Genomic DNA, 26,485 nt, shown 5'->3' with positions numbered 1-26,485 from the left:
TTCCTCCATATCTGTTTTCTCCAGTGTTTGCTGGGAGTCCCACTGAAATAGGAAACTTGACCTGAGGTCTCACCACCCCTTTGCTCACTCACTATCTACCATCTTCAGCCGCTGTCCTTCTTCTCCTGTTCTATTTTATAACTTTGGGGAAATTCTTCATCTTTATTCTATAGGAGGTGCTGAAACAAAATCAGTTTTGAAACCTGCAAATATTACATTTTTTCTTATTTGCCAAAGGGAAAATGACATTAAATTTTTTAGTTGAAGAAAGCAACCATATATCTAGAATTTTTATTGAACCATGAATAATGCATCCAATATCAGCTATGTAGTTTTCCTCTAAGACCCAGGTATCCCGAAGAGATCTTGAAGGTAAAGTCCAGTATTGGTCACGGTTCTCCAGAGAAACAGAACCAATATACAGAGATAATGTAAGATTTATTATAGGAATAGGCTCATGTGGTTATGGAGACCAAGAGTTCACCCTTCTTCTGCCTTTTTGTTCTATCCGGGAGCTCGATGGATTGGATGATGCCCACCCACACTGACGAGGGCACACCTTCTTTACTCAGTCTACTGACTCAAATGCTAACCTCTTCCAGAAACACCCCCTCAAACACAATCTGAAATAATGTTCCATCAGCTATATGGGCATCCCTTAGCCTAGTCAAGTTGACACACAAAATTCACCATCACAGTCCAATGCCTTATGAAGGAGCAAGGACTGTTAGTGATCATGCAGTTACTCCCTGATGAAACCAAGACCAGAAGCAGCTAGACCAGAGATTCACAACCCTCACCGTCCATCAGAATGATCATGACCCAGAGGGGGAAGGACTTTACTTTTACATGCTGAGGCCTGGGCTCCACTCCAGAGAATCTGAGGTGAGGCACCAGGCATTGGAACTTTGTGACCCTAGGTGATTCAATGTGCAGCCAGCATGGAGAACCTCAGGTCCAGACCAGCACTCCTCCAAGTACTCTCTTCAGACAGTCAGCATCACAATCATAGGGGATTCCTGGGAAAATGGGAATTTTTTCCTACACTCCCAAAAAAGCAAAAGAATTGGGATCACTGGGGCCAGGGTTCAGGAATCTGCATATTCCTAGCTCTCTCTTAAATATGTAGGCCCAGTAAAGACTGTGAAGCATAGACTAGACAAAAGTAGAGAACTACAAGGACCACTGGCATTAGAGGCAGATATGGGTATTAATCTCAACTTGGCCATCTAAAAGCTACGGACCCCCTTTAAGGGTGACTTTCTTAACCTCCTTTAGCATTAGTTTCTTTATCTCTAAAATGGGGTAACGGTAATGACCTCAGAATTAAATGAAATAATACGAAGTAATAAAACCACAGCACTGCAGAGTTGGTGATCCATAAATTCCCTTCCCCATTTTGCCACTGTCTAGAAGAAGGCTCTTTTTTTGTAATCGCATTTATTCGGCTATAAATATCAGAAAACAAGCAATTTGTAGTCATGTCCTACAATTGTGACTGAGCAGCAGAGTGCTTCCACATATAAAAATATTGCAAGAATTGACAGAGTATTTTTAAATTGTCTGTTTGACCAGAAGGAAATCTGCAGGCAGAGTCCCAAATCTTGTTTTGTCATCATGTATACATAGGATTTTTTTTTTCTCCATAGGTCAAGATAAGTTCACTAGCTTGTCAGGCCAGTGGACTGAACTGTCAGGCGGCTTTTTTTGTCCTTGGAGGAATCTGAGCCTTTGTATTTCTTTTATGTGTTATTATCCCAGCAAGTCATTTGCTATCTAACCTACCAGAGCCGCAGTGAACTAAAACTGTCTGTTCATTGTGTCAATCATTTAAACGTAAGACAGGAGGAAAACATCTTTCTGATAAATGGCCTCCTTTTTGATCTCAGTAAGAGAATACAATTTGCCCTGTGTTAACCATGAGTTTCCATTTCCAAGGGGAACATTCTAAGGCTGAGCTACATGTAAACACGTGAGGCCAATCTGGTTACACTAAAACTTTCAGACTAAGAGGCAAAACATTAGAAAAGAGGCTGGGAGTAGTTTAGAGGAACTCACTTTCCCCCAACTGCCAGCTTCCACTGAGAAGACCAAGGAGCACAGTTTTCCTTTTCTTTAGTGGCTTCTTGTGCCAAAGAGTCTCTCTGTGGCTGCTCTCTAAAGCGCCAGCATGGAGTCGGGTCCATTCAGAAGGACGGAGAGGCCCTCTGCCCCAAAATGGTGTCACAGTTTGGCAGTCAGCACCACACAGCTTCTGTAATTGTGGTCAGGGCCTCCTAGAGTACTTGAATGATCCTGTTAACCTTGGCCTTTATATTGCTTTCACTGTAGGGTGTTCAAAACCAGCTCAAAGTGGAGTATATGGATGATTTGCCTGAAGAATATGACAGAAGCTGAATCAATAAGGAATGTTTCTTGCTGAGGAACAGAATTATTAACCATGTGAAAATAAATATATTTTATTATCTCAATAAAAAAAGGTAGGGCATTCCTAGCTTGTTGCCTTAGATCAACAAAATCACCAAGGTCCCCCAGAATCATTCTATCTTTCCACTTTGCCACCCTCAGCATTTTGCCTTAGTTTGTAACCTCTCGGTTACAAGATGGATGCTACAAATCCAGGCATTACATCTTATAACCCCATTCAAGGCAGGAAGAAGGGGGAAAGTGCAGTGTAGAGGAGGTGTCTTTCCAAGCTCCCTATTTTCTCAGGCAGTAAAAATCTCTCCTGGATATCCCTCAGTAGTCTTACCCTTATGTCTCATTGGTCAAAAGTCACATGGCCACCTAGTTTGCAAGAGGGGCTTAGAAAGGGAGTATTTGTCCAAAGGAAATGGAATTACCATGCACTTATGTAGACCACCAGTTTAGACGACTTGCTGAGACTCATCTCCTGGTATAGTACACACTGCCACCTAAATAAAACTGAGTTCTTGGTGGCAAGGAAAAAGGGGGAATACTATTATGGATACAACTGACTTTGTGCCACAGAAAGGAAGAGAAAAAACACAGTCTTGCTACTTGAGGAGCTACTTCCATTATCACCAAAAATAGATTTACTCTCTACATGTCAATAATACTGTTGTATCTTTAAACATAATGATAATATAAAAGTTCAGAAGCTGTGGGGACAAGGTCAAGACTTCAGAGTCCTAACATTGAAGTGAGAACATCAAAGGATCAATAACAGCTCTGTCCTAGTATGGTCACTGCTGATATTCCTAAAAGGTGCTGATGAGTACTGACCTCCCATGAGTGCTGGAGGTCAAGGCTGATACACAGTCAATTCCAACTTGCTCCCCAAGAAGGGTGAAAGTAAGGACCAAGACAGGAAACTCAATATTGGTTTCAGCTAATTGTGTAAAACCACTTGACTTGATGTTGGTAGGGCAAAATTGAATGCTAAATTTAAAACCCAAATTAAGCTCCTGCCTTCCTTGAAGCCAACACTGTAGAGTGTCTCTTGCCCTTCAACTAAAAAGGTCAAGGATCAACAGGATTTGATGAAAGAGACATACACCCTCCTTAGCCTCGAGCTTAGTGGCAAAGTCTCTCTGTAATGATGTGAGTGTAGTGACTAAGGCAGCACTTTATGAAGTCTACCTTTCATGATGGAGAGCTCTGCCTGGTTTTCACTGAAACAGATACTGTAAAAAGTAAAAATGACAATGTTTTAAACCAGATGATAACTATTTATACCTACCCATTTGAAAGACAAAGACAGAGGGGATAAGTGTGACCATTTCAAAATAAATTGACAATGCTTCTTCAATAGCCTAATGTTCACTTGATGGATGTTCTGGGTCAAGGAATTGAGGCCATATATAAATGTGGTTTTAATTTGCTCTTCAGCCAAAGTTTGAAACAAATTTTCTTCAATAAAAGTGTTATATTAGCATAAATATTAAAACTGAAAATATTACAGTTTAGAAAACTAGGGCAATATATTCCATTTTGGGGCTGATGTCTATGCTCAGTACTGACATACAAACACATACCACTTACCTTTGACAGCCTTTTTCATTTGCTAGAAAGATTCGGAAGATGTCCAGTGGTACATTAGACTAGCAATCACACTCAAAGACTATAAACAAAAGGAAAAATGGCAGCTGTCTCCTGCACAATGCCTCATTCTTCCAAATCCTGCCTTCCTCAGTTTCCTTTCTATAGGCCTCCAAGAATGCCCTATCAACTACATTCTGCCAGTTATTCAGGCCCAAAACCTCAGAGTTATCCTTGACCCACACACTTATATTTATCCCATCAGCAAATCCTGTTAGCCCTGTATTTAAATCATATCCAGAATCTACCCATCTTCTAGAAGCTCCACAGCAAGGCCAGTGGTTCTAGTCTCCCTATTCACTCCCCTGGATTCCTGCAATAACCTCCATCCAGTCTCCTGACCCTTACCTTTGCTCTTTTCTCAGGCACTCATTTTCCTTCAGGGAATTCTGTCTCGTAGTGGGTGTGAGAGAGAGGTGAGAGGCCATCGCCATTCCCATTTCAATTCCATTTAAAGAGATGATCTCCCATGCCAAGTATGAGTGGCCACAAAGTAGATTCCTACTAATTCTATTTTTCTGGGGTGAGAGTTAAATAACAAATCTCACTGAAAGGTAATTTAATAACCTGTCAAATTATTATATCTTTCATATCGGATTGCTTACGATTGGATGAAAAAACAAAAGAGAAACAGGAACTCAGCTTTTGCCAGACCTGAAAGAAACTAAAGAATATTGACCTAAAGAATATTGTTCAGAGGCTTAGACCCCTGAGTCACTAACAGAGTATTTTTCCAAAGACCAGGCATTTGGATAATTCTTTAATATCCAATACTTTTGTACTATTGTGAAATCGTAACAGCAGAAAATGATTCAGGGAAGGATGATGCTATACTGAGAGCAAATAACAAATTAATGGAAAGGAAGGAATAATGTCCATTTGGAATTGTGTTCTCTATTGTTGGTGCAAAATGACTCATAAAAATTCTTTCACATAATAGTCCATTTAAGTGCATGTGTACTCATGTTCAAAATTCCTCCTAAAATGTAAGTATTATTGGGTAACTCAGGGACTACAGCAAAATAATCATTAACATATTATCTATCATTTAAGCCTTAAACCATAGCTCTCATGAGAAGAAAGAGAAAGATGTCAATGGGGTGACAATACAAAGCAAAAACAAAGAAATAAAGGGGAAGGTTGACAGCACAAAGTGTCAGCTGCAAAGAAAGGCAACATCACTTCTGAGTCACAGCAAGTGAGAATAAGATTAGGATTGAGATTAGGTCTTAGTCCACAATAAACTCCTCAGCCATTTTCTTCTGCACTAACAAATTATTCTGCAACATTCCTCTTGCTACAGTCACCAGCCATAGCCTGAAAGGAAACAAATACATTCTCCACGACCCAGGTGCATTTTCAGCATGAACAATTAGGGTGCCGTACAGAGAAATGTACAGCATGATGCCATTAGCTGCTACATCACAGAAATGTCCGACGAATTTATAGTTCAGGCTTCTGTATTCCTCAATACAGTGGAAACGCCATCTTGTAGTCTGTATGAAGCTGTCACACAAACATAAGTCTGTCTTCAGGGAAGGTAGATGTTATATTCACTGCAGAATGGAGGTTTGTCAAACAACCTCTAAACCCTTACTCAGACACCCAAAGCAGTCTTCTCATCTCAAAGGCAACTCCGTTTTTCCCTTTACTCAGGCTCCAACTTGGAGACATCCTTTGCTCACTGGTACTCTCATAGTCCACAAACAGTTGGTCAGGAAATCCTGTCGGCTCTACTTTCAAATTATTTCCAGAATCTGACTTCTTCTCCCTACCTTCAGAGCTGCCACTTTGTCTGACTCTCCCACAGTCTTTCACTCACGTTAGTGATGGGCCATCTCTGAGGCTCCTCCAAGGTGAGGCTGACACTGCCAGTCCAGGCACCACACTTGGGTGGCAAGGCTCTGGTGTGTTTCAAATGGAAGGATATCTGAGAGAGGGGGAGAGACTGGAAAAGAGGAGGGTGTCCTTGGCTGTGAAAAATAGGATATGGAGCGATCTACATGCAGCACGTGAGAGAAGGCATTGGGGACAGTCCCAGCGAGTGGGGTCACCTGCCTGATGGCCCCCTTACTTCTGCCCTTGCCCCTAGAGTCTCTCCTCAACACAACAGTCAGGTTGAACCGTCTGCTCAAAACCCGCAGTGGTCTCCACCTCAGAGCAAGTCAGTCATTACCATGACTGATCTGGACCATTACTGCCTGAGTTCCTCTCTTACTTCCTCCTCCTCTCTCCCTCACGGACCACTCAGTCACAAGGGCCTCCTGCTTTTGGCTTGAGCCTCAGGCAACTCCTGCTGAGGCCTTCTCACTAGTTGTCCTTTGCCTAGAAAGTTCTGTCCCATTATGTGCATGAGCTAAACCTCACTTCCTTCAGGACTTGATGCAAATGTCATCTCAGTTGGCCTGAGCACACAACTGCTCAATGAGCCCCTACCTGTCCCTTGCACCTTTCCCCAACTTCTGACCCCTTTACCCTCTCTTAGTTTTCCCACAGCACTTATGTCTTACATACTCTACAATCTATTTCCTTATTACCTTAATCAGTTACTGCCTGTCTTCTGCACCAGAATGTAAGCACTGTGAAGGCAGGGACTTTTTGCAGCATCCTTCATTGATGTATGCCCATTACCTAGCACAGTGCAGGGCACAGAGTAGGTACAGAACGAACATATGTTGAGTAGCTGAATGAAAGTAGTCTTTGGTGATAATATCTCCTACATGCAGAAAAAGCTTTTATCATGACAAAAAAAAATCCTAAGAGAAAACCCCCATTTTTAAAAAAAGTTTGTGTTCTGGTAATAGTCATATATACAGAAATAGAGAATAGTACAATGAAGGCCATGGACTCAACACCCAGCTTCAACAATTATCAACACATGCTACACTTGTTTTAGTTATATCTCCATCCAGTTCCCCCAGCGGACTATTTTGAAGCTAGTCTCAGGAACTGTATCATTTATTTGTAAACATATCAGTATTATCTCTAAAATACAAGGACTATTATCACCCCTAACAAATTCAGACAACCCCACCATCACCGCAGGCCCAGGAAACTACTGATCTAATTTCTGTCACTCTGGTTTCACCCGTTCTAGAAGTTCATGTAAATGGAATCATACTGCATGTACTCTTTTGTGTCTGGCTTCTTTTGCTCAACATACTGTTTTTGCAATTCATCCATGTTTCATACCACACCATATTTTAAAGTAGGACTGGAATAGTAGTTGTCAAGGTTTTTGAGGAAAGCAAGATGAGGTGAAGGTTAAGTGACTTTACACCCTGATTAAGTTAGATACTGAATTTAGCAGCGTGCAAACCTCCAACCACAAGACAGGGTTAAATCCTCGCTATCCAAAGTGTCGTCTGTCCCAGGGGTCAGCAGCTTTGGCATTCTCTGGCCGCTTGCTAGAGACGCAGAATACCAGGCCCTGTCCCAGACCTACTGAATTAGCGTCTGCATTTTAACAAGACACCCAGGCAGCTGGTGGGCGCCTTCCAGTTCCAGAAGTGCCTGGTTAAGTATTCTTTGGGGAACAGTTCAGTAGTCCCCGTGCCACACGGAGACTGTTGTGTCAGGGCTCACTGCTGCTGGTCACTTGACATGAACTAGGCAAGGATTCCTAACATCACTTTGGCCTCTTTACAAACACCAGCTTGGCACCAGGGGGTGGAAAGATATGGAACACTGCAGGAGAAAGCAACTAAGGTAGTCAAGTTTGAATTTCCTTCTTAAAAATACATCTGCCGCTGAGATTTAGGACAGCTAACTGGATTATCTAAACCACGATAGCCCAAAGAGCTCAAGAAGGGTGGCTGTGCATTTACACAGGGGAAATCATTCAGAACTCAATGGCTGGCAGTCTGAAATGGAGAAATCACACTGAAGAGCAACAGTAAGGGACAGTTCCTTTAAAGGAAAGAATCCTTGAATTCCTGCATATTCATCTAAAGCAGAAGGGTAGTTGGACTACAGGAGCTAAAAAAACTACTCGAGAAAGGATTCAGGTGCAAATATAAATAGTGACTTTTAAAATGGCTATAAAATCTCAGGATGCTTACACAACTCTGTCAGAACCATAAACATTGACCCAACTGCAGGAAGAGAACAACCTATGCGAGGTGGAGCTCTCCCTATTACATGGTTGAGAGGTTTCTAGAACAACGAGGCACACAGTCCCTGAGTAGGCACTAATAGAAGACTGAAAGGCAGAAGATATTCCCCATCTTAAGCTCAAGTGAAATGAACCTACACACTGCAGCAGTTTATCTGCCCATCCACTGGTCTCTGCAGTGTCACCAGCAGCAGCAGGATACTCTCCGGCTTTGCTATCCTAAAACTGCCTAATTGTGAAGTTCAGAAAACTTTTTGTTGATTTTCATAAGGTCATGCTTGTTACATGCTTGTTACATGCTTGTTACACTGGAGGAACCCAAGGCCCTCTGTCCTCCTTTCCTTCTCCCCCTTGACCAAAGGCTCCCTATTCTCCAGGGCAGGGATTGGATCTGTCATTCATTCTTTCTTCCTAACAGTTTTCATTAGGCTCGAAATATTTGATCTTGGAACCTAGTGCAAGAGCCCTGTGCTAACTTTCTATCTATTCCAGTGGATCTCAACTGGGGGTGACTGTGTCCCCCAGGGCGCATTTGGCAATTTCTGGAGACATTTTTTGGTTGTTACAACTCGCGGGCGCTACTGGCTTTTAGTGGCATTTAGTGTAGGCTGCTAAACATCCCACAATGCACAGCATAGGCCTACAAAGAAGAATCATCTGGTCCCAAATATCAGTTAGTGCTGCTGTTAAGAAACCATGCTCTCCTATAATCTGTTGTCCAAGCAACAGCAAGAATCATCTTATCCAAAACAACCATCTGGGAATCTTTCTGGTCCTTTGAGTTCACATTTCTTGGACTTGTAGTTGAGGCTAGCCAAGTTGACACATCCAAAAAGCCAGGGCAGAGTTAAAGGCCTTATCACACCCAATTCACTGAGGACAGTGCCTCGCTCACGGTTAGCACTCAGTAATTGTGACGACTGTCCTTACCAAAGACATAAAAATTTATTTAGCCCAAGATTCTTATACCAAACTGCTTGTGCATATAACACATTTTGATATTTTGAAACTGAAATTCTCAATTTCAACTTTACATTGACTTATATTAGCCAAAACATATTTTCATCCCTAACCAAAAATAGGTTATCTGTCACCAAGATGTCACAGATCCTTGACAGGCAGTATAAAATCTTAATAAAACCTTTAAGACTTTGGGGAAAAATATATGCAAAACAAAATGCAAGCTCAAGCACCTGCATAGGAAGGAGTTCCTAACAGCAGTGCCCATCAGAATCAGAGTCAACTTCAAACTTTTAAAAACTAAATATACTCCCAGCTAGGATTCCTCAAGACTCTCAAGGTCGTAGAAAACAAGGAAACAGAGAAACTGTCACAGACCAGAAAAGACTGGGGAGACATGACAACTAAATGCAGTCTGAAGTTCAGTTAATAGAAATAACACTGTAGCATGGAGCTCTCAAGATGTTAACACTGGAGGAGTTGGGTGAGGGCTATGTGGGAACTGTGTGCGATCTTTGCAACATGTTTGTAAATCTGAAATTATTCTAAAATTAAAAGGGTATTTAATAAAATAATAAACAAACAAACCCAGATGATTCTACAGGAAGTTTGATCAAAATTCTGAGGTCCAGATATGTGTAGAGTGACAAAGCTCTCGTTGATTCTGAAGCAAACCCCAGGACTGAGACCCATCCCAGGCTTCCTTTCTGAAAGAGCATATCCTACTCCCAGTTCTTTTCTTTTTTTATTTTGGCCATGCTGCACAGCATGCGGGATCCTAGTTCCCCAACCAGGGATCAAACCCATGCCCCCTGCACTGGAAGTGCAGAGGGCCAACCGCTGGACCACCAGGGAAGTCCCCTATTCCCAGTTCTTGTTATAAAATCATCCCTTCAGGAAAACAGAGGATACCTGAGGGACAAGAGAGCAATGTCTGCTCAGAGTTTCTGCTGAGAAATTAGCTGTTAACCTTATGGGAGTTCCCTTGTACATTATTTGGCGTTTTTCCCTTGATGCTTTCAATAACTTTTCTTTGTCTTTAATTTTTGCCAATTTGATTAGTATGTGTCTCGGCGTGTTTCTCCTTGGGTTTATCCTGTATGGGACTCGCTGTGCTTCCTGGACTTGGGTGGCTATTTCCTTTCCCATGTTAGCGAAGTTTTCAACTATAATCTCTTCAAATATTTTCTCTGGTCCTTCCTCTCTCTCTTTTCCTTCTGGTACCCCTATCATGTGAATGTTGTTGCGTTTAATGTTGTCCCAGAGGTCTCTTAGGCTGTCTTCATTTCTTTTCATTCTTTTTTCTTTATTCTGTTCTGCAGCAGTGAATTCCACCATTCTGTCTTCCAGGTCACTTATCCATTCTTCTGCCTCAGTTATTCTGCTATTGATTCCTTCTAGTGTAGTTTTCATTTCAGTTATTGTATTGTTCATCTCTGTTTGTTTGTTCTTTAATTCTTCTAGGTCTTTGTTAAACATTTCTTGCATCTTCTCGATCTTTGCCTCCATTCTTTTTCCGAGGTCCTGGATCATCTTCACTATCATTATTCTGAATTCTTTTTCTGGAAGGTTGCCTATCTCCACTTCATTTAGTTGTTTTTCTGGGGTTTTATCTTGTTCCTTCCTCTGGTACATAGCCCTCTGCCTTTTCATTTTGTCTGTCTTTCTGTGAATGTGGGTTTCGTTCCACAGGCTGCAGGATTGTATTTCTTCTTGCTTCTGCTATCTGTCTTCTGGTGGGTGAGGCTATCTAAGAGGCTTGTGCAAGCTTCCTGATGGGAGGGACTGGTGGTGGGTAGAGCAGGGTGTTGCCCTGGTGGGCAGAGCTCAGTAAAACTTTAATCTGCTTGACTGCTGATGGGTGGGGCTGGGTTCCCTCTCTGTTGGTTGTTTGGCCTGAGGCAACCCAACACTGGAGCCTACCCGGGCTCTTTGGTGGGGATAAGGGCAGACTCTGGGAGGGCTCACGCCAAGGAGCACCCCCCAGAACCTCCGCCGCCAGTGTCCTCGTCCCCACGGTGAGCCAAAGCCACCCCCCCCCCGCCTCTACAGGAGACCCTCCAACACTAGCAGGTAGGTCTGGCTCAGTCTCCCCTGGGGTCACTGCTCCTTCCCCTAGGTCCCGATGTGCACACTACTTTGTGTGTACCCTCCAAGAGTGGAGTCTGTTTCCCCCAGTCCTGTTGAAGTCCTGCAATCAAATCCCACTAGGCTTCAAAGTCTGATTCTCTAGGAATTTCTCCTCCCGTTGCCAGACCTCCAGGTTGGGAAGCCTGATGTGGGGCTCAGAACCTTCACTCCAGTGGGTGGACTTCTGTGGTATGTGTTCTCCAGTCTGTGAGTCACCCACCCAGCAGTTATGGGATTTGATTTTACTGTGATTGCACCCCTCCTACCATCTCATTGTGGCTTCTCCTTTGTCTTTGGATGTGGGGTACCTTTTCTGGTGAGCTCCAGTGTCCTCCTGTGGATGATTGTCCAGCAGCTAGTCGTGACTCTGGCGTTCTCACAAGAGGGAGTGAGAGCGCATCCTTCTACTCCACCATCTTGGTTCCTTATGCCAAAAGCAGTATCATTTCTGACCAACTTAGCAGCATCTGAAAAATCCTGGTCTATTTTTATATATATATGTACACACACACACACACACACACACATGCACACACAATCACACAATACACACACATGTAAGTGCTCAACCCTCTACCTAAAGCCACTGAGTCCTCTGATCAAGCACAAAAATAACTCTTACAGTATTATAGTATTTGGTCATTAATTCATTCATCAAATAATTCATTTATGTATCAAATAATGAGTACCTACTATGTGCCAGGAACTGTTCTGGGAGCCGGGGATACAACAGCAGAAGAGTCAAAGTTTCTACCCTCACAAAAACTTTAGCATTACTACATAACATTTATCAAAAACATAGTAAATGCCAGTTATTGGCCCATGTAATCCCTTTACACGCATTTTCCCATTTATTCCTCACAGCAACCATATGAGAAGATAAAATTATTACTCCTAGTTTCCAGATGAGAACCCTGAAGCTAATGAAGATCTAGTAAATTACCCAAAGAAAGTGATAGCATATAAATTTGAATCCAGAGAGGGTAATCATAGCACTGGGGCTAATACTGCACAACCAGTGTTAGATGTCAACTGTTAACCTATCCAGTGGTGGCATAACGTGCTGACAGGACCAAAGCAAACATGAATCTTGCTCTCTTTACTCCAATGTGGAAGGATTCTGGAGCTTTCTTTCTTGCCTCTCTCTTCCCACAGCTTCTGGGTCTAGGAAGAGGAGTGCCCTTGCTTGCACTTGGTCCTCATTCTTCATTCCTTCCTCTCTCATTCCTGGAAAGGGAACAGCAGGGAGGAAATTGCCTTTCCAGCCCACGCGCAACTGTTAGAAGGAAGCTCTGGCGGGCACCGAGCTCTTCCAGAAGCGGGATTCCAGGAGGAGCTGTTCCCTGCTCCTCGCCTTGGCTCGCCCACTTTTGGATGAGCTTCATCCACATGCCACCTGTTATGTACAGCTCAAGGTCTGGTACTGGCTCCCTGTCAGAGCCCAGACAGGGCTCTCTGCTCCAGGTGGAGACCCGAGTAGTGGAAGGAAAGCGTGTCTAAAAGGGAAAGGGGAGAAAATGCTGGACTGCACCCTCTGAGCAACAGCCCTTGGAGACACCTCGAGAAGCAGCTGCCCAACTGGCAAGGCCTGTGTCAGGCAGCTGTGTGCCCAGGAATGGGGAGCAGCACACATATGGCAGAGTGGGGCCATGCCATCTGTCACACACCCGTGCCAGCCTCTTCGCTTTAGGCAAGGTGGGAGTAGGAGGCGTCAGGAGAAAAGCAACAGCTCACCAAGCCAGCCACACGCCATGGCTCCCCTCTAACAGGCTCTTCCTCTAAACATTTAGACTCCTTCACTGCTGCCATATGGCAGTTGCCAGTGTATATGGTCCCATAATTAAGAGCATGGAGTTTGGAGTCAGAAAACCCTAGGTTTGAATTCTGCTCCACTAGGTACAGGTACAGATCTTTGAGCATCAGTTTCCTCTTTTGTAAAATGGAAATTATAATAATTACCCCTCAAGGTTGTTGTGAAGATTAAATTCAAGAGTAATTGCAAAGATCTAAGGGCAGTGCTTTTAAAAAAAAACATAATAGGTACTAAGTAAACAAAGCTTTTTCCATGCTGAGTCAAGTCTCTGACTGTAAAATATTCTTCTTTCGTAGGTGGTAGGTCTTCTGTCTCAGTTTTTGGAAGTAAAAAGAGCAATGGTGCTTCTCAGTAAACTTGAATGTGCATTCAGAGCCCCTGGGGATCGTGGGAAAAGACAGATGCTGCTTCAGTAGGTCTGGGGGAGCCTGAGAGTCTGCATTTCTGATGAGCTCCCAGTGATATTGATGCTACTGGTCCAGGGACCACACTTTATGTAGCAAGGGTCTAGGAAACCAGCTGTGGTACCCTGGGTAAGCCATCTCACTTCTCTAGGCTTCAGTTTTCTCAGATGTAAAAATTTTAAAGTTTACCTAGATGATTTCGCATTCCTTTCTTGCTATCATGCTGTGACAGACTATCTGAAAAACGGCTGCCCACAGTTCCTCCCACACTACCTTCTCTTCTGCAGTGTGACTTTGCTGCTCCCCCTCATTGAGAGGTGGAGCCCCTCCCCTTGAATCTGGCTGGTCCTGGGACTTGTCTGGACCGGGAGAATGTGGCAGAAATAAAGCTGTGTGACTTCCAGGATCTGGCCTGAGGAAGCTTAGCAGCTTTCCTTTTTGCCTTCTTAGGACCCAGCTGCCATGTAAAGAAGCTCAGGCTAGACTGCTGAGTGAGAAGAGGGAGAAGGCCACCTGCCCCAGCGCTAAGCACTGCAGCTGAGAGGCCAAACATGTGAGCATAGCTGTCTTGAACGTTCCAGCCCCAGTTCCACCTAACTTTATGCAGCTATACAAGTGACTCCAGCTGAGATCTCATGCAGCAGATGAACCACCCCACTGAGCCCAATCCACAGAATTATGAGAAATAACAAATCTGTTTTTAAAGCCATTATGTTTTGGGGGTGGTTTGTTACATAGCAATTGATAGCTGATAGACATGTTTTACTCACATAGGAGATAGTATAAACTTCAAAAGCCAGAACTGTTGGAAGAACTACAAAGAAACATGCCTACCAACTGGAGGGCAGAATATATGCCAAGAGCTGACTTTTACATTTACAGATCTCTGTTCTGTATTCAGTTCAATTTAATAAGTACTTATTCAGGGCTACTGTGAGAAAAGTTGGAGACATAATTCCAAGAAACTTGCAACATATTTGGGAATGGTAGTATGTTACAAAGAAAACATGCATCAATTAATAATAGTGCATTAAGCCTGTATTTGAGAATCAAAATATTTTAATATCAGCAATAAAATTCTATGGACACCTAAAAGGAGTTCAGTCAGTGTATTCTGGAGTTATTAGAGAATAATTCACCAGAGGAAGTACAACTTAGACCTGGATAAATGAAGGAATAAAAAGAAGTATGTAAAGATTGAGTAATGGTGTTCAAATTTGCTGTACAAAAAGGAAAAACTCAGCCCTATTGACAAATACATTCTAGAAAGTTCTCAAAGTCCTTTATACAGAGAATGACAATTTTAAACAGACCTTTGAAATTACTATTTGCTATGACACGTGACACACATAATTTCACCAAATTAGTAAATTGTGGAGATTTAAGACTATTATAGAATATATGTGATAGAAATACAAATAGTAGAATTTCAGAGATTTAACACAGGTAAAAATTGTGAAGGAATAGTGTGAAAGCCAAAAGATGATGACATAGAACTTTGAAAGTGAAAAGAGTATACAAAATAGAATTGGGAAATAAATATAAAGGATTCAGTGTATGTAGTGATCATCTTTAGCCCTCTCATCCACATCCTGGTTATAATGTACTTCATTTTGGAAAGTATTTTCTATTAGGTGGTTGCTATTGGCAATGTGAAACCTCAGAATTAAAAATTTCCAATAATATTCCAATAAAATGAGTTCAATGTTTAAGAATAAGATGTAAGAAAAATAAAATTATGCTTATTTTTATAATATTCTTTTAAAGCATTTTTTATAAGAAGATTATGCATTTACACATCATGTTTTAACCATATTGCATAATAAATCAACCAATACATTTTTTTAGAACAAGAAATTAATCTTGTAGGCACCCTCTCAAAACTCCATTTATCTATGTTATCATTTTCCTACCTCTTTCCCCATGAAAACCCAAGGGGAAAGAACACAATCCTGACATACTGGTAATGTGAGACCTCAGAATAGTACTTGTTTTAGACGAAAGTTCCAACCCAAAATCATAGTCGAGTGTTCAAGTATTCACAAAGACCAAAGACCAGCTTAGTAAGGGTATAATGTTACCCTCCCACTAGCATATAGATCAGTGCCAGGTACATAGTCAGCAATCGACAATCAGTACCTGAACATACGTCAATCCATGCAAGCTTTCTCAAGGACAGCCTTGGAGAAAGGAAGAAAATATAGGACTTCTTTTTTTTTTTTCAATCTCATAGTTAAATCCTTTGAACATTCCTTCACTTATCCAGTTAACAATGAAGTTAAAAGGCCAATATTGAAAAAGCTACAGTAATTTAAAACCTAAGTAAAGGGGCTTCCCTGGTGGCACAGTGGTTAAGAATCTGCCTGCCAATGCAGGGGACACGGGTTCGAGCCCTGGTCCAGGAAGATCCACATGCCACGGAGCAACTAAGTCCGTGTGCCACAACTACTGAGCCTGCACTCTAGAGCCCGCACGCCTAGAGCCCGTGCTCTGCAACAAGAGAAGCCACCACAATGAGAAGCCAGTGCACCGCAGCAAAGGGTAGCCCCCACTGGCCTCAACTAGAGAAAAGCCTGGGTGCAGCAACAAAGACCCAGTGCAGCCAAAAAAAACCTAAGTAAAGGGATATTTATTTGTTGAGTACCTATACCAGGGTGGGGAAAAACAGACAATAAGCAAACTGATAAATTTATAGAATGCTAGATGATTGCAAGTACCATGAAGAAAATTAAAGCTGCATCTAGAGGAGGAGAGCAGTGAGCACGAACAAGTTTTAGGTAAGGCGTTCAGGAAAAGTTTGTGTCTGAGAAGGAGACATTTGAGCAGAGATGTGAGTGGTAAAATATTCCAGAAAAAGGGAGCCGTTAGCACAAAAACCCTGAGTCAGAAAGGAGAGTTGCTATTAAGATATGACTAACAGGTTACAAAATTAATACTAAAAAATAGAGAAACAGAATAAGCCAAAAAAATTAAATAACAAAAAATCAAAGATGGCTTTGTGTGTGAGTGTGTATATTCTCTGTTTTGGGGTTTTGAGTTCTGTATTGGGGAGGAGAGATGGCATTCCTCCGGCAAATAAATTAAAGACACAGAACTTCCAACCCATTAGCTTCAGTCCCCTGGGAGGATTCTGTTCAATCCTGTCAGCCATTATCTATAATACAGGATAACCATCTTTACCTGAGAGTGGGCTTTGAAAGGGCAAAGCATAGTCCTTGTCACAGGAGGGTCCTTCAAGTGCATGTTGAATTGCCTGGGGAAGGACCTTGTGACATCTCTGTTTGCTTTTCAGAACACTGAGTTTGTCTGTGCTTTGTAACCGGGAAAAAACAACAACAAACGGTTTGTCTAAATGGATCTCCTCTCTGTAATTCCAACATCTTTCCTAGCTGTTTCCTTCTAGAAATCCACTTTATTGAGACAGTAGGAGACTCCCTAATTGTCATCTTAAAAATCTTCAGAAAATAGAAGGGCATTTTGGAAAAAATTATGAACGGGGAGTACGTACTGGCGAGGTTTGAATTACTGATTACTATCGGATACACATTCTTGATTTGTGTCAGAAGAGCTGAGAAACTGACAAATATGATTCCTCAGGGCAGGTACCTCTTTGCAGAATAAAGCACTCTCTAAGCTGGGCATCTCACAGGGGCACCTTGGTTTCGTAAGTATTTAGACATAAATTCATCCCAGCTACTGAAAGCGTAGATGGAATAATCAATCACACAAATGAGCCTTAATAAGATTTTGCTTTATTTGAGTATATATTAAACTCAAAGCTTTGACATAATAGCTTTTGTGCACAGTTAATTTAATAAAGTCTATTGAATAGAGACAATCTGTTGGGCAGCACTTCTAAGCCTTTACTGGCAGGGAGGGAGCCATACGCCTCTCTGAGAAACTGAAGAAAGTGATGGGCCCTTTTCCCCTGAAAAAAATGCTTAAACAAATAAGAATCTGCATTAAGTATGGAGGAGTTCATGGACCCCCTGGGTCTGTTGTTGAAGCCCCCTGCCTCGCAGACACTGGAAGACAAAGAACGTGACAACAGTAACACCTCATGGCTGCGTGGCACTAGAAGAGTTTTAATTTTATAGGTGATGTGTATGTATACTCAAGCAGGCGGTGTTGACATACAGCTTTTTTTAACACTAAAATTTTTTTCTAATTGTGGTAAAATACATATAACATAAAATTTACCATCGTAACCATTTTTTAGTGTACAGTTCACTAGTGTTAAGTATATTTACATTGTTGTACAACAGATCTCCAGAAGTTTTTCATCTTGCAAAACTGAAACTCCAACAACTCGCCATCCCCCCGCTCCCCACCGCAACTACCATTCTACTTTCTGTTTCTATGAATTTGACTACTCTAGGGACCTCAAACAAGAGTATTTGTCTTTTTGTGTCTGTCATTTCACTTGGCATAATGTCCTAAAGGTTCACCCTTGCTGTAGCATGTGTCAGAATTTCCTTCCTTTTAAAGGCTGAATAACATTCCACTGCATGTATAGACCACATTTTGCTTATTCATTCATCTGTGATGGACACTTGGTTTGCTTCTACCTTTTGGTTGCTGTGAAAACGTCTGCCATAAACATGAGTATACAGATATCTCTTCGAGAACCTGCTTTCAATCCTTTTGGACGCACAGCCAGAAGAAGAATGACACAATGAGTCTGATGGAGCCATTTTTATGGGCCCTCCTGATGAAAGGAACACTAGGACTCAGCAATTTTGAGTCAGGTCCCTTGCCAAAAGGGACCCTCCAAAATGTGAGACTGGCATGTCATTACCAAGTCATGCATAGGACAGACTTCTGTGATCCTTATTCTATACTTAACCCCTCCTCAATTCTACGAATTTCACTTTCTACTTTATTCATTTCAGTTATTTTTTTGAATGTGTAAGTATCCATTAACTTTATAATAAAAAGGCAATAAAGATCGTTCAAAGTCTGTTAGAACTAAATATCTAAGGGTATCTCAACTATCTCTTAAAACCATCAATTCAAAGGAAATTTATAATATGAATATTGGTGAATGGATTCTACAGAGAGAGAATATATATTGGGTTGGCCAAAAAGTTCGTTTGGGGAAACGAACTTTATTTCAAGACTTTCTGTACAGTATGGAGCTGAGAATAGGAACACAAATTCCTCCTCTTTCCCCCTAGTGTCCAACATAACACTGACCAATAAAATTGAGTATGCTCAAGAGGCCTTCAAATATCAGAGGTGTCTATCCTTGAGTTATCAAATGGAAAAGGAAATAAGTTGAATTTTTAGTTAAGTATAATTCTCTGTTGAATGTAAACAAGTAGAGCCATTGTAATTTTATAGGTGAAATTAATTAACACGAGGTATAGACCATTCAAGATGTCTATGTTAGCTCCAAGAATGAGTGGTCACTCAGCTGAGAATGGCCTTTATGAGCTGAGGACAATGGTTAGCATGTGACTCCTCGTTATGGGTGGTTTGCCCGCCAGAGGGTGCCTGAACCTACTCTTTACCTCCTCACTTCTAACTCCCACCTTCTCCAAAGCCCACCACAGGGGAGATGAGGCCCTAGGATGGAGAAAAGACATCCATTGGTTTATTTCCTGGTTATTAGAGCAGCTGGAATTTTAATGATTTGGTCTTGGGCCATGTCAATGCAGTGGCATCAATAACTATGTGAGTCACAAGAGCTCTAACAACACAGCTGGGTCAAAACTGTTTCATTAAAAAATCTCTTTGGACTTCCCTGGTGGTGCAAGTGGTTAAGAATCCACCTGCCAATGCAGGAGACACGGGTTCGATCCCTAGTCCGGGAAGATCCCACATGCCGCGGAGCAACTAAGCCTGCGAGCCACAACTACTGAGCCCGCGCACCGCAAATACTGAAGCCCGCGCGCCTAGAGCCCGTGCTCCGCAACTAAGAGTAGCCCCCGCTCGCCACAACTAGAGAAAGCCCACGCGCAGCACCGAAGACCCAATGCAGCCACAAAAAAAAAATCTCTTCAAAACACCATGTGTCCATTTACATTATCCAAAGTCAAATCCAAGAACTTGGCTATGGTATTCCAAGCTGTTGTGGATTCAGGTCATCAATAATTGACTTCAGAACATACTCCATTTGGAAGTGTCCTCGATTACTTTACAACTCTTCCTGTGCATATATACTGGAAGATTCAGTCCCCTTAGCAACCGAGAATTTCTACTTGTCTGCTTATGGCTGTTTTCAAGTACCACAAATATTTACAAAGGGTCCAGAGTCTCTATCTCCTTGTAGACTCTGTTTTCCGAACTGATACTAGGTCTACTCCTTTTTTTACCTCCTCTCTAGCCTGCCCAGATCTTAGTATAATGCTCTACACATCCAAGATATTTGTTAATTTTAAGACTTAATTATCTTCTAGGAAGATTAGAGAACCTTTACCAGGATGTCATAAAAAAGGAATATGGATGGATGAGTACCCTTGGGTTAGACCATCACCTAGATGCATCTCTCCTTTCTCTCACATAAGGACAGGTCCTGATGGCAAATCATTGAGAATTTTGGTGAAAAAATTAGATTTTTTTCCAGCTTTGTTAAGGTATAAAAATTGATTATTTAATCAATTTCTCAGGCTCTAATTTCTATCTTTGTGCCAGTGAGTCCCAATTTGTATTTTCAGCCCAGACTGCTCTTTACAGCTCCTGCCTACTAGGTATTATTACCTGAGAGGCCCTTTACACTTCAAAATTGTCCAAAGTTGAGCTCATTTAGCCTTTAAATATCAACTGCATAAAAGCTGGGACTTTGTTTTGTTCACTGTTGGAATCCCAGGACCTAAAATAGTGCCTAGCATGCAGGTGGGTGCTCAATAAAGATTTGTGGAATGAACTGGTGATGAATGAATGCATGAAAATGAATGAATGAAAAGATCCTCCCAGAAGGCAGAGTCTTTCAGTAATGCTCCACATGTCACAAGAGGGTTCTCCAACACTTGACAATTAAGATGGAACCCTATACCTCTTCCCATTATCTCATCCCTCCAGCCTCCTTTCTCTTTTATCAAATCGCCCTCTCTGCTGCCTCATCCCCATCCACCTCTAAATATGCTCAAAATCTACTATCATAAAACAAAATGTTCGTTTATTATACAAGTCTATCTATAAATCTGTTCACTCTGTATTCCTATAATTTTGAATACCCTAGAGTTCCCAAAACACACCCCACTCTTTCTCTCCTCTGTGCCTTTTTCAGGCAAGGAATGGCTCACTTGGAATGCCCTCCCACTCCCCTAGAGGAGCTCTCTTTTGCCTAGCTATCTCCCTCTTATCCTTCAATTCCCACTGCAGGTATTATCTCCCCTATGAAGCCTCTCCGGTACCCATCTCCTCCCAAGCAACCAGGCAAAGTGTTCTTCCCCTGGGCCCTCGTAACATCCTAAGCCAGGCCTTCGCAAACTTTTTCACATCTTGGTACACATAGAAAATGGCTGAGGGTAAATGGATAAGGCTGCGCATGGCCTGGGTCTCAGGCCATCACAGTCTTGGTGCAGCACCATCTAGGTACACTTGTGACCCAGTCATAGTACGCCAGTGCGGCACGTCAAGACTGTTGGTAACTGCTCTCAGCATGTTACAATCGCTACATTCGCCCCACTGTACTATAATTATTTGTTTGTGTTTGTCCCTCATTGCACCTGTGAACTCCTCAAGGGCAAGAACTCTGTTTTCTCATTTTTTATGTTTTAAATTATCACATACTAAAATTGACCTTTTTTGGACATATAGTTCTATAAATGTTGTCACATGTATAGATTCCTGCAACCATGACCACAATTAGGATACAGAATAGTTCTGTCACACAAGGCACTATCACATACTCCTTCCACCTCTAACCCCTGGAACCCACTGATCTGTTCTCTGTCACTGTACTTTTGTCTTTTTGAGACTGTCATACAAATAGAACCATACAGTATGTAACCTTTTGAAACTGGCTTCTTTCACTCAGCGTAATGTGTCTGACATTCATCCAAATTGTTATGTATATCAATAGTTTGTTCCTTTTTATTGCCGAGTAGTATTTCATTGTGAGGATTTAAGGCAGTTTGTTTATCCATTCATCCACTGAAGGATATATGGGGTGTTTCCAGTTTGGGGTAATTTCGAATACAGCTGCTATAAACATTTGTGAAAGGTTTTTCTGTGAACACGAGTTTTCATTTCTCTAGGGTAAATACCCAGGAGTGGGATCATATGGGTTTACGGCAACTGTATATTTAGCTTTATGAGAAACCAACAAGCGGTCTCCAAAAGCGATACTGTTTTGCTGCTATATCTTACTGGCAATGTGTGAGACTTTCAGTTGTTCCACATCCTTCCTAGCACTTGGCATTGCCAGCATTTTTCATTTTTGCCATTCTGTTAGGTGTGTTGTGGTTTCTTGTTATAGCCTTGACTTTTATCTTTGTACCCCAGCACTTAGCACATTGGTAGATCCTCAATAAGTATTTGTTGAACTGAAATAAACTTATCCCATTTTTTCACTCCTGTTTCAAATTCACTAATGTTTTCACTATACTTTCTACCAAGCTTTGTGCTTAAAAACCAAAGAAATTGCACAGAAGTACTAAACTCCCTCCTATCCTCCTGTACTCACTCCTTTCCCCAAGTCCTAAATGAATCACTCTTCCTATTAAAAGATTGATATAGCAATATAATCTATACCTTTCACTCAAACTTAAAGACTTGCAAACAAGGTTGCTTTTGAAAGGCTCCACTATCACTGCTACTAGTACTAAAAATAAGAATCACCATTGGTAATTAGATAATTGGATGAGCCAGGCACTGTGCTAGGGGCTGTCCCTATAGTAACTCACTTACCCCTCCAACCACACGAGGTAGATATTATCCTCTCTTTACAGATGTGGGGACTGAGGTTTACTGAAACTGACAAACTTGCCCAAAGTCATACAGCCAATAAGGGAAGGCACCAGAGTACACACCCAGGTCAGGCTGGTTCCAGAAACCATAGTCCTAAGCATCCTCTGTGGCTGCTCTCCTGGGCAAAGGAACCAGTTGCTCTCTAATCAACAACAAAAACAATCTCAAGTCACTTTAATTTTGAAGGAATATAAAACTTCAGGAAAGTGAACCATTCTCCTCCTCACATCAGCCTTATGATAACTCCTTCAGATCAGCAATGAGGCACATGGATGAGGGGTGAAGGGACCCCTAGTCTGGGAACACTGAACTGCTTGAATGGAGGACAGACTCAGGATTTTAGATCTTATTCCTGTGAAGCCAGCAGCAGACGTGGGACTCAACTGAGCATCACTTGTTGCACTATGAAAATTATCCCCATTCACTGAATCTTGAACCACATTTACATACTTCAGAGCATCCTCCATGGGAGACATGAGCTGAAGTTATAATAATGGCTGCTTTTTACGTTGAGTCATAAAAATAAAATAGAATTATATATATATAATAAAATTAATAATGTACTAACCTGAATCATCTAATGACTAAGCACATCCAGGGATAACATAGAACTTCAGTCTTTAGAGATATACCTAGCATTAATTCTAATAAAACAAGACATACTAGACTTTTCACTGGATGCATGGAGTTAAAACTACGGCCAACAAACCATCAAATTGGAATTCAGTAGTTTGGCTTTAGTATTTTGATTTAAAACATTTCTTCTCTCTTTTATTACCTACTTTCTCCCAAACTCATAAACAATATGCTTGGAAGTGGAATCTATTTCTTTTTATGTTATTGACCAGGCAAGAAAGAGACACAAGTCTCAGGATCCTATGTCTTAAGGAGTTCCTTTCCTTAGCCCAAATATTCAATCATTTCATCCTTCAAGTATGAAATCAGCAGGAAAATGTGTGCACTAAAAAGGAAAGCTATCCAATGAAATTATGTGACAAGCAAACAGTAGTGTTGAGGGATCATCATTGCTACTTCCAAAATGTCGACCGTTTTGTGTGTTTTAGTCCCACATAAGGACAGCATCAATTTCTAAATTGTTCTTACAGTGAACTACATAACAGAAAGAGGTTTCATTGGCACTCATGCAAATGAGTTAAACTGTTTTAAAACAAAGAGTGCCACCAAGTGATTACTGTCGTGGAAAATTATGGCACCTCTAAAAATTATTTGGCTCAAAGTCCCAAGTAGTAAAATTCAAGGGTAATGAATTTCATCCATTTGGAGAGCTTCTTTAACCTGTGGCAGTTCCTTTATACTTGGGCCTCCACACACTGTTCCTATTGCAATGCTTAAACACTCAATAATCATAGAGTCTACTGAAAGAATATCATTGAAACAAATTCATAAGTGGCTTAAAATACACAGTGCCAGTGCTTAATGAGGAAGCATTAAATAGCAGAATGACTGGGAACTTTCCAATCAGCACTCCAAAATGTACTCATTACTGACAAATTTCTCAGACTTGAAACTTTGACAACCTCGAGAAAGAATTCCATATTTATATAAACCATAAGCCACTCAGCAATGATCTGAACTTGCTGTAAAACTGTGGTTTTTCTCAAAAGAGAAAAACTTCTTTATCAAGACCACTGAACACAAAGAAGCGATTAAACACACACCAATTTGCATAGCCAACATAGCATTTTCTGTTTAAAAATCAAAACTTTTCATCCAGACAGATACATTTGTCTCTGAGAAGATACCTTTTTAAAAGAAAATAAACACAGCACAATCCAATTTCCCTTGCAAAAAGTGCAATCAAAAGTTTACTGAATTATAGCCTATTATAATACCATATATAAGGACGAGCAGCTGATACCAGTTTCTCTTTTCCCCAAAATCCCTCTGGACATTCAGTCTTAAGGAAATAACCAGAGTAGTATATAGTTTTGTACTTTTCTTTTACAGGATATTCCCACCTCACCTGCAATATTCTTTTGAAATATTAGAATTACCGGGACAAAAACTCAGAAGCATCTCATCACTTTTCTATCGAAGGCATCATTCTTATATAATTCTGACACATGGCTTTCAACCCTTGTACAAAAAAATTCACCCTACCGGAAAACATGAGCTAATCTCCAAAAGCAATGATAAGCCCCTTGATATTTGCACTTGAGGACTATTACTCACTGGCATATGTGTGCTCCTTCATCCTCTACTGACTTGCCGAAGCCCCAGGGGATGGAGAAGTTCAGCCAAGTTGCTCCTTCAAGATCCTCATCCATGGTAGCAAGCCAAACCAGCTCACCTCTGCCTAAAGATGGAAAGAAAGAACTCGGTTTTTGAGTCCTTTATAAGAAGAATGTTTGTATCATAACAAACAACTGCTAGACAAGAAGAGTGAGGGGGAAGGAGAGGAGGAATCGATGCTGCGAGGCCAATCGTATTTCATCACTCAGCTACTTGGAAACCAGATATGCTGAGACAATCACGTGCTTTGAGAGATTTGAGGATGCAAAAGAGGACTAGCTCTGTCTTTTGTAAATTATTAACAGGGACTTTCTTCCTGACCATGAGCAAAGATTCACAGGTTACTCGTTTCAGAAAAAAAAAGCAATCAGGTTTGGCAGGGAGCACATAAATCGACAAGTCAAGAAACAAGATTTATGATCAGAGCTCTGCCACTGACCCCTATGAATCAGGACAACCCTGTGCAGTTAGAATCGAAGCAATGTTCCATTGGGAATAAAGCGGCACCTTCTAAAGAGGCCCATAACTGCAATTTCAGCATTTGCCTCTGATGAAAATGAATATTTGCTCCTCCCATCTGAGCACTCACGATGGGCTATCTGGCACTGTCAGCTGGACTGAAGCCACACCTGCATGCAATCCTCACAGCTCTCCTAGGTTTCAAAGTGCGGTGAACTTCTCACATGGCTTGCTTGTGTTTCGTCCAAATTTGAGATTTAACATGCCTGCCTTAAAGCCATTCGAAGTTGCCAGTGTTAATGCTAGATCCTACCTAGTAATTTAAACTCAGTGGGAAGATGCTGATTCAGAAAGCTTTCAGAAAGCACTGGCTTCCCGTGACACAGACGGGGACATTTGGGGCACACTGTGTTGAGTGCTATGGAATGTCTCCTTTTCTCTAGACCAGGATTTCTCAACCTCAGCATTACTGACATTTTCGGCTGGATACTTCTTGGTTGTGGGGCTGCCCCATACACTGGGGGATGTTTGGCAGAATTTCTGGCCTCTACCCACTAGATGCCAGCAGCACCTCCAGTTGTGACAACCAAAAATGTCTCCAGACATTGTCAAATATCCACTGGGAGGTAGAATCACCCGGGTTGAAACCACTGCTCTAGACCCAATTCTTTAGTGAAGTTTTTCAAAACAGGAGGAATGTTATTTACATTTGAGATAGGCTCATGCCAGAGACAGGTGGTAGGTAGTCAAGGCTGTGGGTGAACCCTAGGACTCATATGCAGGTGGCCAATTCGATTTGCCTTAATGGAGACACATTCAAAGTGGGGAATATAGGTCCACTGGTTAGGACTCAGAGTTTTCACTGCTGGGGCCCGGGTGCAATCCCTGTCGGGGAACTGAGATCCCACAAGCCAAAATAAATAAATGAATAAAGTGAGGAATACAAACTCCACATTTACATTTGCAAACTGCTCACTACTTGTGATGGTTAATTGTATGTGTCAACTTGACTGGGCCAAGGGATGCCCAGATATTTGGTTAAACATTATTTTGGGTGTATGTGTGAGGGTGCTTCTAGATGAGATTAACATCTCAACCCGTAGACTGAATAAAGCAGATCGCCTTCCCCAGGGTGGGTGGGCCTCATTCAAGGGAGAATTCACTCGCCACCTGACTGTTTCCGAACTGGGACATGGGCCTTCTCCTGCCCTTGGACTGGAACTGCACCACTGGCTCTCCTGGGTCCCCAGCTTGCAGATGGCAGGTCATGGGACTTCTCAGCCTCCATAATCATGTGAGCAGATTCCTTAAAAATCAATCAATCAATTTGTATGTACACACACACACACACACACACACACACACACACACACA

The 26,485-nt window shown here is 41.7% G+C and overlaps 1 protein-coding gene across 1 annotated transcript in view; it reads right to left on the bottom strand.

Annotated features, from left to right (window-relative positions):
- FRMPD4 (FERM and PDZ domain containing 4) overlaps positions 1-24,687 on the bottom strand; it is a gene marked incomplete at both ends in the record, with an annotated part of 744,491 nt that extends 719,804 nt beyond the window's left edge. Inside the window, one exon of the mRNA XM_079727897.1 lies at positions 24,593-24,687. Coding sequence (XP_079584023.1) covers positions 24,593-24,687 — 95 coding nt within the window. The remainder of the gene's footprint in view (positions 1-24,592) is intronic.
- Between the last annotated feature and the right edge of the window lie 1,798 nt (positions 24,688-26,485).

Source organism: Hyperoodon ampullatus (genome assembly GCF_949752795.1).
Source record: "Hyperoodon ampullatus genome assembly, chromosome: X".
Classification (NCBI taxonomy): Eukaryota; Metazoa; Chordata; class Mammalia; order Artiodactyla; family Ziphiidae; genus Hyperoodon; species Hyperoodon ampullatus.
Note: the sequence above shows the minus strand (reverse complement) of the source record. Positions and strands in the feature narration are given on the sequence as shown.